Source organism: Prionailurus bengalensis, chromosome C1, assembly GCF_016509475.1.
Source record: "Prionailurus bengalensis isolate Pbe53 chromosome C1, Fcat_Pben_1.1_paternal_pri, whole genome shotgun sequence".
Lineage (NCBI taxonomy): Eukaryota > Metazoa > Chordata > Mammalia > Carnivora > Felidae > Prionailurus > Prionailurus bengalensis.
In genome coordinates, this window is record NC_057345.1 from 86,184,741 (window position 1) to 86,199,876 (window position 15,136).

General features: G+C 41.1%; 1 protein-coding gene across 6 annotated transcripts in view; it reads left to right on the top strand.

Annotated features, from left to right (window-relative positions):
• Positions 1-15,136, top strand: part of CDC14A (cell division cycle 14A) — a 188,888-nt gene that overhangs the window by 161,210 nt on the left and 12,542 nt on the right. Inside the window, exons 13-15 of one of the 6 annotated variants that reach the window (XM_043575677.1) lie at positions 2,159-2,206; positions 4,551-4,673; positions 5,508-5,910. In XM_043575677.1, the coding sequence (XP_043431612.1) occupies positions 2,159-2,206; positions 4,551-4,673; positions 5,508-5,823 (487 nt within the window). In that variant the 3' untranslated portion in view covers positions 5,824-5,910. Of the gene's footprint in view, positions 1-2,158; positions 2,207-4,550; positions 4,674-5,369; positions 5,911-15,136 lie in introns of those variants that run through there. The other 5 variants (XM_043575678.1, XM_043575675.1, XM_043575673.1 and 2 more) reach the window with 5 other exon arrangements.

Genomic DNA, 15,136 nt, shown 5'->3' on the forward strand with positions numbered 1-15,136 from the left:
TGACTCGGGGCTTGAACCCACAAAACACGAGATGATGACCTGAGCTGATGTTGGCCGCAGCTTACTGACTGACAGGTGCCCCTCTGGAGTCCCACCTTAAACTGCTGTGCAGTGAGGTGTCTCTGGGACCGTGCTCTAAATTCCATTTGGAATTCGACTCTCCCTCCACGAGTGGGTGTCCTATCTTGTCGTGTCCTATTCTCACAGGTGTGCTGAGGCTTTTGTTTTGAATCTAGAATGTGTAGAAAAGTACTGAATGCCAAGCTTTGGTATATCCTAACACCTTAGCTTTATGTTCTCTATTTGAGAATTGAATAAGCAATTATTACCTGTGTCTGTACAGTTAATAACCATCCTGAGCTTAAAGTCTAAAATTACTAATCAGAATCAAGTGATGGAACTTGACTTGTGATCCCAACATTTGGATCCTGCTAATGGTTCAGATTACTTAAAGAAGAAAGTCTCCATGGGGCGCCTGGGTAGTGCAGTCGGTTAAGCGTCCGACTTCAGCCAGGTCACGATCTCGCGGTCCGTGAGTTCGAGCCCCGCGTCGGGCTCTGGGCTGATGGCTCAGAGCCTGGAGCCTGTTTCCGATTCTGTGTCTCCCTCTCTCTCTGCCCCTCCCCCGTTCATGCTCTGTCTCTCTCTGTCCCAAAAATAAATAAACGTTGAAAAAAAAATTTTTTTTAAAAAAGAAGAAAGTCTCCAGGATCAATATAGGTGCAAAAATCTGTGAATATCGTCCAGATTCTTTACTGGGGTGACAAGTTCACAAATGATTATAATGAGAAGTGGCTACTTTTCTTTGCCTTTTGAGTGAGAGGCATGCACAACAAGAGGGGTGTTTTGCCAGCAGGATACATGTCAAACAGACTCACAGGGAATTTAATTTTCATGTGTTATTTGGGAGGATTATAACACATGTCAGATTAGGTCTGAGCACATCATTACCTATGCTCTGAGCACTGGTGCCCTGACCTGAGAAATGAAGGTGTATATAGCTCAAGTCAAGGTAATCGTTTGCCATAGTAACATGAGAAGATGGGATGGCAAGCCTGGTCTTGGTAATAACCACCAACTACCACTAGAAAGTCGAAGAGATGTACCATTCACTGAGCAGCTACTACTGTCAGGAGCCACGTTAGGTACTTAGTTTGGAGATGAGGATTAACTGAATTAACACAAAAGATATGCATCATTACCCACATTTGGGTTGGTTGCTTGAGGTTAGAGAACGTCAGCCCCTCCCCAGTGGGATGGATTTGGATTGGAGCTGATCTTCAAATCCAGTACTATTCAGAGTGTGCTCTGCTTGCTATGAATATCACCTAAGTCAGCGCAAGGTCCTTCAAGATTTCTAATCTCTTTTACTCACCATCTCCCCCCTTGAAACTCTTAAGAAATGGCTTTATATTGCTTAAAATTAATTTCAATCAGATTTATTTTTGATTCTTAAGAAATCTTAAGGGGGAGAGAGGGATAAATTGGCACATAACTTGGCACATAAGTAGGCAAAAGAGTGAGAGACTCTCCACTACCTAAAATTTACAAGGCTATTCTGATATGATTTTTCTATTTTCTTTTTTAATTCTCAGGATTTTTGTTTCATTTTTTGGAATTCAGTTTTTTTCTAACAGCATCATGGTGTCATCAATCAAAAATTAAAAAAAAAATTTTTAATGTTTATTTATTTTTGAGACAGAGAGAGACAGAGCATGAACAGGGGAGGGGCAGAGAGAGAGGGAGACACAGAATCTGAAATGGGCTCCAGGCTCTGAGCTGTCAGCACAGAGCCCGACGCGGGGCTCGAACTCACGGATTGTGAGATCATGACCTGAGCCGAAGTCGGACACTTAACCAACTGAGCCACCCAGGCGCCCCAAATATATTTTCCCTAAGTGGATGCAACACCACCTTCTGATTTAAAGCAATTTGCTGTAAATGAAAGTCAAGATGAAACAAAATGACTAAAATTGGTTTCCTGCTGGTTGTAGGATTTACTTTAAAAACGGAATGAGTACTGATATCCATTTGGGAGGTTTCTCCCTTTTGCCAATGTAATATTTGTACTGGTTTGACTCCATATGATCTGCCTTTTGGTCTTTGCTTAAACGTGCGAACCTGGCAGTGCGTGAGCATTTGTCTTTGATTTCCGTAGGTTGGATGATACGAAAGGGCACCCAAGAGCAGTGCCCCAGCCTTTCAGGTACTGTGAATGAGGTGAATTTCTAGTAGCTTGTAAATAAACACTGCCCTTTAGATACATTTCCCAACCCTTAAACTGGTGAAAACAAATCGCGCACAGCTCTTCCCTTTTGAGTTCCTTCCTTTGTGTTCCAGATTGTTACAAACCACCTTACTTTTAATGCTCACCATGAAGAGGATTTTTGTTTTCTTGAGGTGCGCACAGGGCCGTGTGGCTGTCGTTGTGATGTTAACATAGTCTGTGCTTCCAGCACGTTGTAGGGTCTCTAAATTACCCTTGCTCTGCAACGTGCCTTTCAATCCAGTGATAGATTTTGCCTTTGAGTTTTTAATATTTCTGTCAGTTCTCTTTGCCCCTAGTTTTTACATGTGTTTGTTCTCCTTTATTTTCTAGTTTTATTTCCTTCCCCGTCCTCTATTTGAAGAGGAAACATTAGTGTTTTTCCCTGCAAAAATGTCCCCCAAAGCATCCCAGGGTGTTTCCTGGGTACCAGTGGTACCAGGGTGCAGTGTAGGGCTTGATGGGGGCCATAGACATGTTTGCCAAAACTGTTAATGAGATAGGGGTAAAAATCCAACTCACCCCTCACCTCTGGTTCTCATTCAGCTCTCGGTTTTAGGGCTGTTTTGTGCAGGCAGTTCTGAGAGGGATCAGACTTCTCCAGAAGCTTGAGCTGCTTCCTTGTACCACTTTCCCCATCTTTGTTTTAGAGGCAAACCATGTACTTAAGCTGTTGTTTGGGGGGAGGAGGATGAAGGCGAGAGTCTACAAGTAAATAATCTTTTCTAGAACAGATACATTAGGTCCAGGTACATTAAATGGTTTGCTCAGGATAAAACAGGTTTGGTATTAAAAACTGTGACTGGGCCCTAGTAGTCCAGGTTTGAGTCAATTTTCCCTCTCTGTCCACTCAGCAGACATTTACTGAACATTCTCTCTGAGTCTGGCACTGTACTAGCCACTGGGAATTGAAGTGGGAGACAGTCATTTGCCCCCAGTAAAGCTTATATCAAGGGGAATAGACAGATATCAGACAGTGGAATATGGTATAAGGGCTATGATTTACTATGAGAATATATGATGAAACAGGATGCTTACCCTGCCTGGGAATTCAGTGAAGGCTTGCCATATAGGGTTCCAACTGATTGGGCCTTCAAAGGGTAACCAATGGGAATGAGGCAGATGGAGGTGGAAGAGAGGAAGCAGAGGGGAGGTAAGGAGAGGAGAAGATGCCCTGGCAGGAAAAACAGCACATGCAAGCCAGACGAAGCTGTGAATACAGTCCATTCAGGGAATTCCGAGCATTTTGTATAGCTGGAGTAGAGTTGTCTAATGAGAAAGCATGGATAGAAAGGACCTGCTTGCAAAGGCTAATGGCAGATTTTGGAGGCTTTCATAAGTAAAGCCAAGGAGCTCAGGCTTTCTGGGCACCAAGTAAAAATTAAATGGTTTAAATAGTGAGTGGCATAATTAAATATTTTAGATTCTACCTGAGGCTATTCAGAATTTGAATTTAAAAAAAAATTTTTTTTTCAACGTTTATTTATTTTTGGGACAGAGAGAGACAGAGCATGAACGGGGGAGGGGCAGAGAGAGAGGGAAACACAGAATCGGAAGCAGGCTCCAGGCTCTGAGCCATCAGCCCAGAGCCTGACGCGGGGCTCGAACTCATGGACCGCGAGATCGTGACCTGGCTGAAGTCGGACGCTTAACCGACTGCGCCACCCAGGCCCCCCCAGATTTTGAATTTTAATGAATAAGATTAAAAGATGTTACTAGTAGTCAAGAGTAAGGAATAGTGGTGGCCTCACCTAGGACAGTTGGAGAGTGGAAAGAAGAAGACAGATTTAATATATAAAGAAGTAAAAAATATATACATATACAAATACATACACACACACACACACACAATCACACACACATGTAGCCTAAGGACATGTGAGGAATGACTGCCTCCATCAAAGAAGGGACGTGACCAAGCATGGCAAGATCATGGTTAAGGACAGGACTTTGGATCCTAGATCTGAATACCAGCTCTGTCACTTGCTCACTGACTTTAGGTGACTTTTCCTTTTTGCCTTGGTTTCCTCACCTGCAAAGTGGAGATTGCAATCGTAGCTACCTCATAGGCTTGTTGTGAATATGAGCTAATGTCTGTAAGGTTCTTAGAAGAGCTTTTGACTCGGAGCAAGTGCGCTGTCAGTGTTGACTGCTGCTGCTATCACTGTTACCGTGACCTGCCACGATGCCTTTAATGTTATGAATTTATCTTGTCTTAGTTGATTGCTGAATGTTAAGATAACACAGCTTTCAGGTGACTTTTTGCCCATTTTTCTCCACAAAGATTGACTTCTTCCCCACAAGGATCTGCATCTACTTTGAAGACCTCAAAAGTGGCTCTGTCCCCCTCAGCGACGGCCAAGAGGATAAACAGAAGTTCTTTGTCCTCAGGCGCCAGTGTAAGAAGGTAATTTTTCTCTTCCTCTTCTCAGATGCTGGTGGGGGGTAAAGGAAATCTGTAGCAGACAATGAGTTTGGCTGAAGTTTGTCCGAGGAAGGGATCAGGGAGAAGGGGAGAAATCAGAGAAGGCTTCTGTTCCTGTCTCCCATCCTGAGGGACAGGGTCATGTGGAGGTAGTGCTGTATGGCATCCCTTTCTATAGTGGAGCTCCAGCTTGCCTAATGTGATCCAGAAATTGGAGTTCAGTGGAACCTACTAATGATATGTGGTATCATCATTTCTCCTTTGATGTGTATGGGCAGAACTAAAATGGGTAGGGACATTTGAATGAATCTGTGTAGGTTAAATCTTACACTTCAGTCTACCTTTTACTCTCATATAGCCCCTTTCACTTACTCCCTACCTCAGGACACATAGAGCCCCCAGATGTCCTATCTCAAGACATCTGGTCGGAGTGGTTTAGCCAGCTTCTTGGGTCGCAGTGAACTGCTTAGACAGGAAGTTAACGTGTATCACTAATGGCCATATGTTGTAATATCACCAAGACGATAAAGACGCCATTCTGTCCCCATTTGCCTTGATCAGAGCTGTCTGCATCCCATTCCCCTCTTGTCCTGTGTATTTTAGAAACACGAACTCTGCTGCATGAGCGTACATCGTTGTCTATGTCCTCCCCCCTCCCCACCTGTGTTTTCCATTCAGCTTTTCCATAAACTCCCGGCTAGCCAGTTCTCTAGGGAACTTGAACGCTGCAACAGAGGAGCCAGAGAACAAAAAGGCCTCCTCGTCCTCTAAGGCGGGTTTCGTAGCCAGCCCGTTCACCAACCTCTTGAATGGCAGCTCCCAGCCGTCTGCCAGAAATTACCCAGAGCTCAACAACAATCAGTACAGCAGAAGCAACAGCACCAGCGGGAGCACCGTGAGCAGCCAGCCGAGCCCCCACGGCGCCGTCAAAGCGGAGGAGCACAGCCCCATTCTTCGGCCCGCCTACCCCGGCCTCTCTTCTTCCTCAGCGAGATTCCTGAGCCGTTCAATCCCCGTAAGTTCGCAGACACCACCTCCTGGTCCTCAGAACCCTGAACGCAACTTTTGTGCCTTGCCTCCCCAGCCGAGGCTGCCGCCAAAGAAATTTAATAGCGCCAAGGAAGCCTTCTGAGCGATGCCTTCCCTCTGTGCTGTGAACCTGTCTATGCACGTACATTTGGCTGGCTCCTCTTCAAGTAAATGCCAAGTTTCAACTGGGGTTTCTTCCTTCCTTCTTTTTCTTCCCCTCCTCCTCCTTCCCTCTTCAGAGGGAAATCGCTTTCATTCTCTTCATCATGGACACCATTGACTTACGTTACTTTTCAGTTAAGTTTTCGAATCAACTCTGAATATCTGGTGCAAAGCCAGGAGCTGATTCATACGATAGATGGTATTTGCTTTGGTTGCAGTGGAATTGGGAAGCTTCGCTTTTCCACATCTTATATTAATGAATGAATTTCAGAGTATTTAAGTGTGGAAGGTGCTGAATGAACAGTAGCTTCTCAGAACTAACCATTAGGCTCTGGAATATGTCCCCTCCTTCAGGGAACTGACCCAGAATTAACAAAATGGCAAATGGGAAGGTGTTTATAAGGAGGGCCCATGAGTAGGTATCTGGGATGTAAGGAAGGGGAAGGCAGAGTATCAGGAAGATGTTTAAAATTAGCTATTAGTCTTCTAGAGACAGGATGAAAGATCATCAAACACATTTTCCCCGGGAACTCTGTATTGAGGTTACCAAGCCCCCCTTTAAACTGGAAATCCCTGTTAGGTAAAATCTGTTGGTTCACACCCTGCTGTGAGTCACTTTAATCACATATTTTGATTGCCTCAAGGGGAATTCATATCTATGGGAATGTGAGTGTTGATTTGAGAGAACAAGGACAAAATAAGAAGGAGAAATCAACCTCACAGATCAAAGTGCAACTCAGAGTTCAACACGGAGTCCAGTCAGGGCACAAACAAACTCCAGTGTCCTGGGTAGTCTGGGGCCTGGGACTCCTTCATGCCTGCTGTTCTACCAACATTTCCTCAGCCGTTACCCAGGGAGTGATTTCTGCAGGGGAGCAGAGGGGACGAAAGGTGCTGGTAGCAGTGTGCCTTTCTTGGGAAACAGGAACCCATTGGAATAATTAATGAGACCCACTTCCCTTAGATGGTAGTTTAGGGAACCACTTTTCTTTTTTTTTTCTTTTCTTTTTTTTTTTTTAGGGGACCACTTTTCAAACATGAGGACACAGTGCACGTGTGTGTGTGTGTTGGTTGGATACGTTACCACTCCTGTCTCAACCTCAGGCCTCTTTTCAAGGAGGCCTTTTTTTTTTTTTCTCTTCTATGCACACACAGTCCTTTCTAGCACATATCGTTGACCCTTGAGCAACAGATTTGAACTGCATGGGTCCCCTAACACACAGATTTCTTTCACTAAATACAATGCAGTAATATATGTGTGTTTTCTCTTCCTCATGATTTTCTAAATAACATTTTTTTAAAAAAAAAAACATTTATTTTGAGAGAGAGAGAGAGCACACACATGTGTGTGCGAGTGGGGAAAGGACAGAGAGAGAGAGAATAAATATTCCTTTTATAGGAATAAAGAGAGAGAGAGAGAAAATCCCAAGCACGCTCCTCACTGTCATCTCAGAGCCCGACTCAGGGCTCAAATTCATGAACCATGAGATCATGACCTGATCCAAAATCAAGAGTCAGATACTTAACCAACCGAGCCACCCAGGTGCCCCAACATTTCCTTTTCTTTAGTTTACTTTATTGTAAGAATACAGTATTAATACATATAATTTATTAATTGACTGTTGATGTTATTGCTAAGGCTTGTGGTCAACAGTTGGGTATTAGTAGTTAAGTTTTGGGGGGAATCAAAGTTCTATGCAGGTTTTGACTGTGCGGGGGCCAGCACCCCTAACCCATGCATTGTTCAAGGGTCAACTGTATAATTTTCCAGATATGATTTTATTCTCAATGTTTTTCAACATTATTTTAAATTCCTATATAGTGCCAGCCCACTCCTCCACTTAATCTGAATCTGATCTCATGATATTATGGGTATAGTTGTATCAGTAAAAACTTAAATCTTAGTAACTAGGGGGTTAGATGGAAAATAATAGGTATTTACCTTTTCATAACAAGATATGCAAGTCGTGTGCTTCCCAGCAGGAATTGAGTTGTGAGTATTTTCATATACTGATTGTGGGTCAACCTCATTGTTAGACCAGAATACAGATCTCTTCATTTTCAGAAAAAGTGGTACACATACAGATGTATAGATAATTATATAGCTATCTTGCCGATTTCATACCTGAAGATTTAGTGTAATCTACATTTGTAGCTGAATACCAGAAGCATTGGGAGCTTGGCAAGAATAACATTCTACTTTTTCTGGATCTCGGTTTTCCTCTTGGCTAGTTGAAGCATGGGGATAGTCTTTAGATGATTGGTGATCGCCCTTCCCTCCCATATTTATATAACTTAGCTTTTGGTTTCATTCCATATTTTGATATTTGTCTTCACCTTTCCTCCTTCTCCTCATCCCTCTCCTGGCCTGAAGAGAGTGGTTTTCTGATAATTAAATTTAAAGTAATAGTCTGTGTGGGCAGCTGCTGCCGTTCCCCTCTTCTCTCTCTTAAATTTGTCATCTCATTGTAAAGAGAAGCATTTATAAATAGAATTACCAGCATGACAACATTTTCCTCCCTCTCACCCTCCCAGGAAGTAAGAAGTAGCAGGTCTCTTAGAGCTGACTTCCCCTCCTTTATCTTTGCCTAGAAAACCTCTGTGGGAAGGGAAGCTCCAGGTCCTACCCCTGCTGGTTTGCTGGTACAAAGTCTAAATTAAGATGGAAATTCCCATTTTATAGGAATAAAGAAAGAGGTTGTAAGTTGTTTTCCTTTATCACTCCAGTACAGCTTTTCTAATTGTGGGTTTCTTGCCTAAAGAAGATGGTCCTTCTTTCCAGTACTTCCTAACTTGTGAGGCATATGACCCTTGAAGAACTAGGAATAAATCTCTCAACAGAAATGTTTTTAAGTCCTTGGGTAGGAAATGCAGTCTGTAAGGCAGTATCCTCCCAGCACCTTTAAGAAAGACCCAGAAACTCCTAGGGGATGAGGGTGACGGGTGTTTAGAGAGAGTCTAATATTTTAGAAGCTGCAATTAGCATCTCTTTTGAAAGCTGCAATTGCTCTCACTTTATGCAGCAGTTCAGCCCCCAGAAAAATGTAAAAATGATTTCCTTGTTCTGTCATTAAGTGCTTTAACACAGAAAACAAGAACAAATGTTAAGGAATTCTTATGGTTGTGACAGAATCCTGAAGAACAATCAGATTTTATTTTTATTTATTTGGCCTCTTCCTTTGGTCTTGAGGTTTCTGCTGCCAGTAGAAACTGCACAAGGTTTCATTTTTTTATTAACCCACTTATAAAAAAAATCAGTTTTCCCTCCCTGACATTCAGAGGAGGTTTCAAATGCTTAAGAAATGAGGGACGTGTGATTATGGCGTGGGTGGGGTGGAAGTATTTTATTAAATTGAAATTACTTGAGGTATCTGTCTTGAATATTTGCTCTGTTTTATTTTTAAGAGACTTGCCACTGAATTGCTGTTCGTCTCCACTGTCCTTACCTGACCCCTAAAGTCTGGGTGAGGTCATGATGCTTTCCCCGTAAACTCTTCTCTCCCCTGCCTCGGTCTTAATCAATACTCTTCTCACTCTGCATTTTAATCATCTGTTCACTTATCTGTATCCTCCGGTAGACTGTAAGCTCTGTGAGGGCAGGGATGGTGCCTCTGTTTTCTGTGTCCTAGTTGTATGCTTTGTGCCTGGCATATGGTAGGCCCTCATTAAGTATTTGTTGAATGGATATATGAATGGTTAGATGTTTAAATGAGTCAGTGTGTTTAGAGTAACTTCCTCCAGAGAGTTTGAGAGATTAAATATTTTGCCTTAGATTGTACCACAAATATATAGCAGAGGCGTAATTTGCACATAGGTCAGTTTGACTCCAAAAAGCATATTATTTTGATTATATCATATATATATATACATATATATATATATATATATATATATATATATATAGGGATATCTAGGGGTGCCTGGGTGGCTCAGTTGGTTGAGTGTCTGACTCTTGATTTCAGCCCAGGTCACAATCTCACAATTTGTGGGTTTGAGCCCCACGCTGGGGCTCTGTGCTGACAGTGTGGAGTCTGCTTGGGAATCTCTGTCTGCCTCTCTCTCTCTGCCCCTCCCCACTTGCACTCTGTCTCTCTCTCTGTGTCAAAATAAATAAATAAACTTAAAATAAAATACAGGGATATCTAAAGGATATCTCATTTTTCCAGGAAGGGTCAAAGAAAGATGTGCAGAAGAGGTAACATTTTAGTTGGGCTTTGGAGCATAAATAGGAAGGAGCCTCCTGGGAATCTACTTAAGAAAATAGGAAGAAGAGAAATGGCCATTGCAGGCAATGGGAACCGTATGAACAGAAGCACAGCTTTAGTACTGTAGTTAAACTCTTAGGTTCTGAAGACATACCTAGGTTCAAGTTTGATTTCTGCCACTTCCTTGTGGTGAGTACTTTGGCAAGTTATTTAACCTCTCTGAGTCTCAGTAAAATGGGAATAATAATAATCAAGGGCAGACTAGGTTTTGTGCACCCTGAAGCTTATATGATATGGTGGGACCTATGTAAGATAAAGAATACAAAATATTAATTTTTGTAAATTTTATACAACATAGGGCTGTGTACTTTGAAAGGCATCTTTCTGACTGCGGAGCCTTGAAGCTTATGTGGTGATATGGTAAGATCTTTGTAATAGGGTGGTTGTGATGACTGAGATCAATCATATGGACTAGTTTACAGAGTTGCTTATAGATGGCGCTCCATAATTATTAGCTACTATTATTTTAAGAGCAGTGAGTTTTCCAGTGTCACTAAAGCCTGGGGAGGTTACTTGTAGATAAGGCTGGAACGTTAAGGGGAAGCCAAACTGGGAAGTGCACTGTGAGCTATTGGAATCTCGTAAGCAAAGTGACTTGATCAGATCTGATTTGATGAAGATAATTCTGGCAGTTGTGTGAATGGTAGCTCTTGATAGAAACCCTGAAGGGAGGGAACCTAGTTTGAGCCCTATCTGCTGTACCCAGTCCCTACCTTGGTGTCCTTGGGTAAATGCTATCTATGCACTTTCAATAATTATTCTGTGTTTTAATACACACAATAGTATTGATGCTATTAAATAATCATATGTGACCAACAGATCCACCATATATTTATTATTAATTTTTAAATGATGTATTTATTTTTGTAAATGGAAATTTAACTACCCAAAGAAAAATTATGGTCCTTAGTAAACATCTTTTCTGCATCAGTTGAACTGTTTGAAGGTTATAAAATAATGTGCTTCATTATTAAAAAAGAAATATATATATAGAGAGAGAGACAGAGAGACAGAGAGAAAGAGAGAGAGAGAGAGAGTGTCCGGTTGGTTACAAAAATTTTTTGTCACTCCAGTGTCACAGGTCACATTAATTATGGACCTAATGGAGTAGCCTTTCAGAATAAGCTTCTATTGTATTGATCTGTAGGGTATATAAATATAAATAAGATAAGCTGCTCTATAATAAGATTCTTCTGACAACTGCTTTGGGCATCATCTATTAAAACCTTTTTTGTAATTTGATTATTAGTACTAAGCAGTAGCTTATATTAAGCTTTGTTACTCACTCTTATCTATTGGTCTTCAGACATTTCCAGAGATATTCTCATGGTAATGTTTAAGGTTATATCAGTGATGCCATTCATTGTCTCTTGGAATTTTCCCATTTTCCTCTTCTGCTGTTTTCTCACCTTTTTTGTTGTCATTGTGTTAGCCTCATTGAGGCTGTTCCTAACTCAGTGTCTTAATTAATTCATAAAGTAGGGGCACAAGCTCTTTCTGTAAAGGGCCTGTTTTGGCTTCGTGTGCCAATTCCAACTCGATGCGTAAACAAATGGTATGGTTGTGATTCAGTGAAACTTTATTTACAAAAATAGGTGGTGGGCTGGATGTGGCCGCTGAGCTGTAGTTTGCCAACCACACTTTAAAGCACTCCTGGGTAAGAGATACTGATCTCATCATTTTACTCACCTGGTCAGAAGTGATCAGGATCCTCTAATGCTAGAACATTAATCCTAAATTCCTTTCCTGAGCTTTCAGGCCCTCTGTCCTCGGTTCCCTTTATTGTATGTTTGTACCTCATTTCCCTTGCTTGTTCCATAATGTGGGCTCCCTTGTCCTCAAGAACGTGAACCCACCCAAAGTTTTCCTTTTTCACCTCTGTTCTATCCTTGAAGCATACGTAGTACTTTATCAACATATACTGTAGCTGTTACATGCCTCAGCTTCTGTATTTGTTTACATATTGTTTGTATCTGTGAGACTTGTCTTCAACTTTTAAACTTTCTTTGGGGGTCTACATACCAAGTTTCATAAAGTTCTTTTATATTTTATCGTTTCTAATATAGTACTAGACGCAGAAAGGAATTAAAAATACTCCTTTAGGGGCACTTTGGTGGCTCAGTTGGTTGAGCGTCCAACTTCAGCTTAGGTCATGATCTCATAGCTCATGGGTTTGAGCCCTATGTCAGGCTCTGGGCTGACAGCTCAAAGCCTAGAGCCTGCTTCAGATTCTGTGTCCCCCTCTCTCTCTGCTCCTCCCTGGCTTGCACTCTCTTTCTCTTTCAAAAATAAATAAACATTAAAAAAATACTCCTTTAGTTTACAGTTGGAAGGAAAATTGAAATGATGAAATATTGTGTGCATACCTACTGTTTTACGGTAGCCTTCTCCTTATGCTAAGTTCCCTGTGTGATGGGGCACAGCCATGTTTAGACTTAGCTGGTTAGCCTGCTCTTGGTTATGAAGACTTTGTGGATGAATTCTCCACCTCAAACTGATTTATTTTTTTGGTAATCATATGGCAACTTTATTTTTCTCTCCAATATTATTTTTGTCCCTTTACATTTATTTGTTGGCTATAGTTTGTTTTTAATTGAAGTACTGTTGACATACAGCATTACCTTAGCTTCAGGTATACAGCACAGTGATTCAGCCTCTCTATACATCATGCTGTGTTCAACACCAGTGTAGTTACCATCTATCACCATACAAGGCTATTAAAATAGCCTTGACTATATTCCCTATGCAGTACTTTTCATCCTCATGACTTACTCTTTCTATAACTGGAAGCCTGCATCTCCCAGTCCCCTTCACCCATTTTGCCCGCCCCTCGCCTCCACCCACTCTGGCAACCACCGGTTTGTTCTCATTATTCTCAATCTCAAATTTGACCAGTGTGAGAACAATCTTGGTAGCCAACGAATAGGTTAAGTTCTTCTGTGTTCTGGCGTTAGTCGGAATATGTTTTATGTTTTATTTATTTATTGAAGGAATTACTGATTCTTAAAGTAGGACTTAGAATAAGATCAAAATATTAGATCAAGCTTGGTAAAATACCCAGTTTGGTGAAAATCTGAGGGATTGGCATTTGCATTAAAGCCTGCTTAATTTTACTTTGGAGTAATGTTTGTGTGACAGTGATGAACTGCTTATTGACTGTTTAAACATCCATTCCCAATAAAATGCTCCTACTTTCCAGTGGGAGGTTAACAGCTTTTCTTGATTTAAATTTGATGTCTTTTCCTTCTGCCTGTTCTGTGTTTCAAAAACTATCATCCTGTCCTGATTTTAAGTATAATATTGAATCACAAAGATTAAAGATTAAATATTATATTGCTTTTATTTGTTTTAGGTTTACTTATTTATTTTGAGAGAGAGAAAGAGAGAGAGGAGAGTGTGTATGTGTGTGTGAGAGAGAGTGGGGGAGGGACAGAGAGAGAGAGGGAGAGAGAGAATCCCAAGCTGACTCTGCGCTGTCAGTACAGAGCCCAGTGCAGGGCTTGATGTCATGAACTGTGAGATCATGACCTGAGCTGAGATCAAGAGTTGGATGCTTAACCGACTGAGCCACCCAGGTGCACCAAAGATTAAATATTATATTTGATACTAAGGATTAGTACTAGCTTTCTAACCTTGTATGTTTAAATTGTTATGGTTTTCCCCTCTCTTCTCTTTGTTGTGGCATACCTTAGATTTGATGGAATTTCAACATTACCTTAAATTTTTCAGCTAAGGGATGTCAATATCAAGAACATGAGCTCACTCCTTTTTTTTTGTAATTTTTTAAATGTTTTATTATTTTTGAGAGAGAGACAGAGTGTGAGTGGGGGAGGGGCAGAGAGAGGGAGACACAGAATTGGAAGCAGGCTCTAGGCTCTGAGCTGTCAGCACAGAGCCCAAGGCGGGGCTCCAACCCATGAACTGCAAGAACATAACCTGAGCTGAGGTTGGCTGCTTAACTGACTGAGCCACTCAGGTGCCCTAAGAATGTGAGCTCAATCTTTGAACCACATCTTTGGCATTTACTCAACATTGGTGTTCTTTTTTGTTTCCTTTCTAAGTGGACTTGGGAATGTTACTTGCGAAAGCATCAAGTTGTTTTGAGATTAGCATGGTTCAGATGATGCCTTTAAATTTGTGTATCAGCTGTTAGGTACACATAGTGTTTGCAGATAGAGCTAAGGGTAAGTTCAGCTTCCCATGTTAAATAGTGGTTTACATTAATTTCCTGTACAAAGTCTGTCAGCTTTGTTTGACTCTCCATTTGAAAGGACTCTTTCAGGTATAGAACTTGCTTTAATCTCAAGTACGTCGGAGTTTTAATTGGCTTGGTTGTTCAACTTAATTTGAAACTTTCTGTTTTACCAAATACCAAATACTTAATACCAAATACTGCTAAGTCAATAGAAAAGAGTCTTTTTCTAATCTTGCTTTACTTATTTATTTAGCCAGGAGCAAACGAGAGTGCTTTTTATATATGTGTAAAGACTTGCCCAATTAAAAAAATTATCTAATATTTATATGAGTGTCTACCATGAGTGCAGTCTTGTTTTAGTCCAGGAAGGTAAGACAAAGATGGATAAGCCATTTTCTTCCACTAGACCGAAAGCTCCATGGAGGCATCTTCTGGCTTACTTGATCATCTGCTGTCATTTTCTGGTCCCTTCACTCTGTCTTTGCACTGCTGCCAGAATCTGCTTTAAATACTAGTCTCCTAATGTCATCCTTTGCTGAAAAGCTTCTATAGTTGAAGGACAAAACCAATTATTGTAAGTTTTTTCTCTTTTTCGTTGAAGTTTCACCATAACATACCTAGATATGGACTCCATATAGTTTATCTTTGGGCCTTAATGTATACTTTCAGTCTCAGGGCTGACGACTTTTTCAATGATGAAAAATTCTCAGCCACTATCTTTTTGGATTTTATCTGCCTTTCCCCTACTTCTCCTTTTATTTTTTTATTTTCTTATTTTTTTAATTTTTTAATGT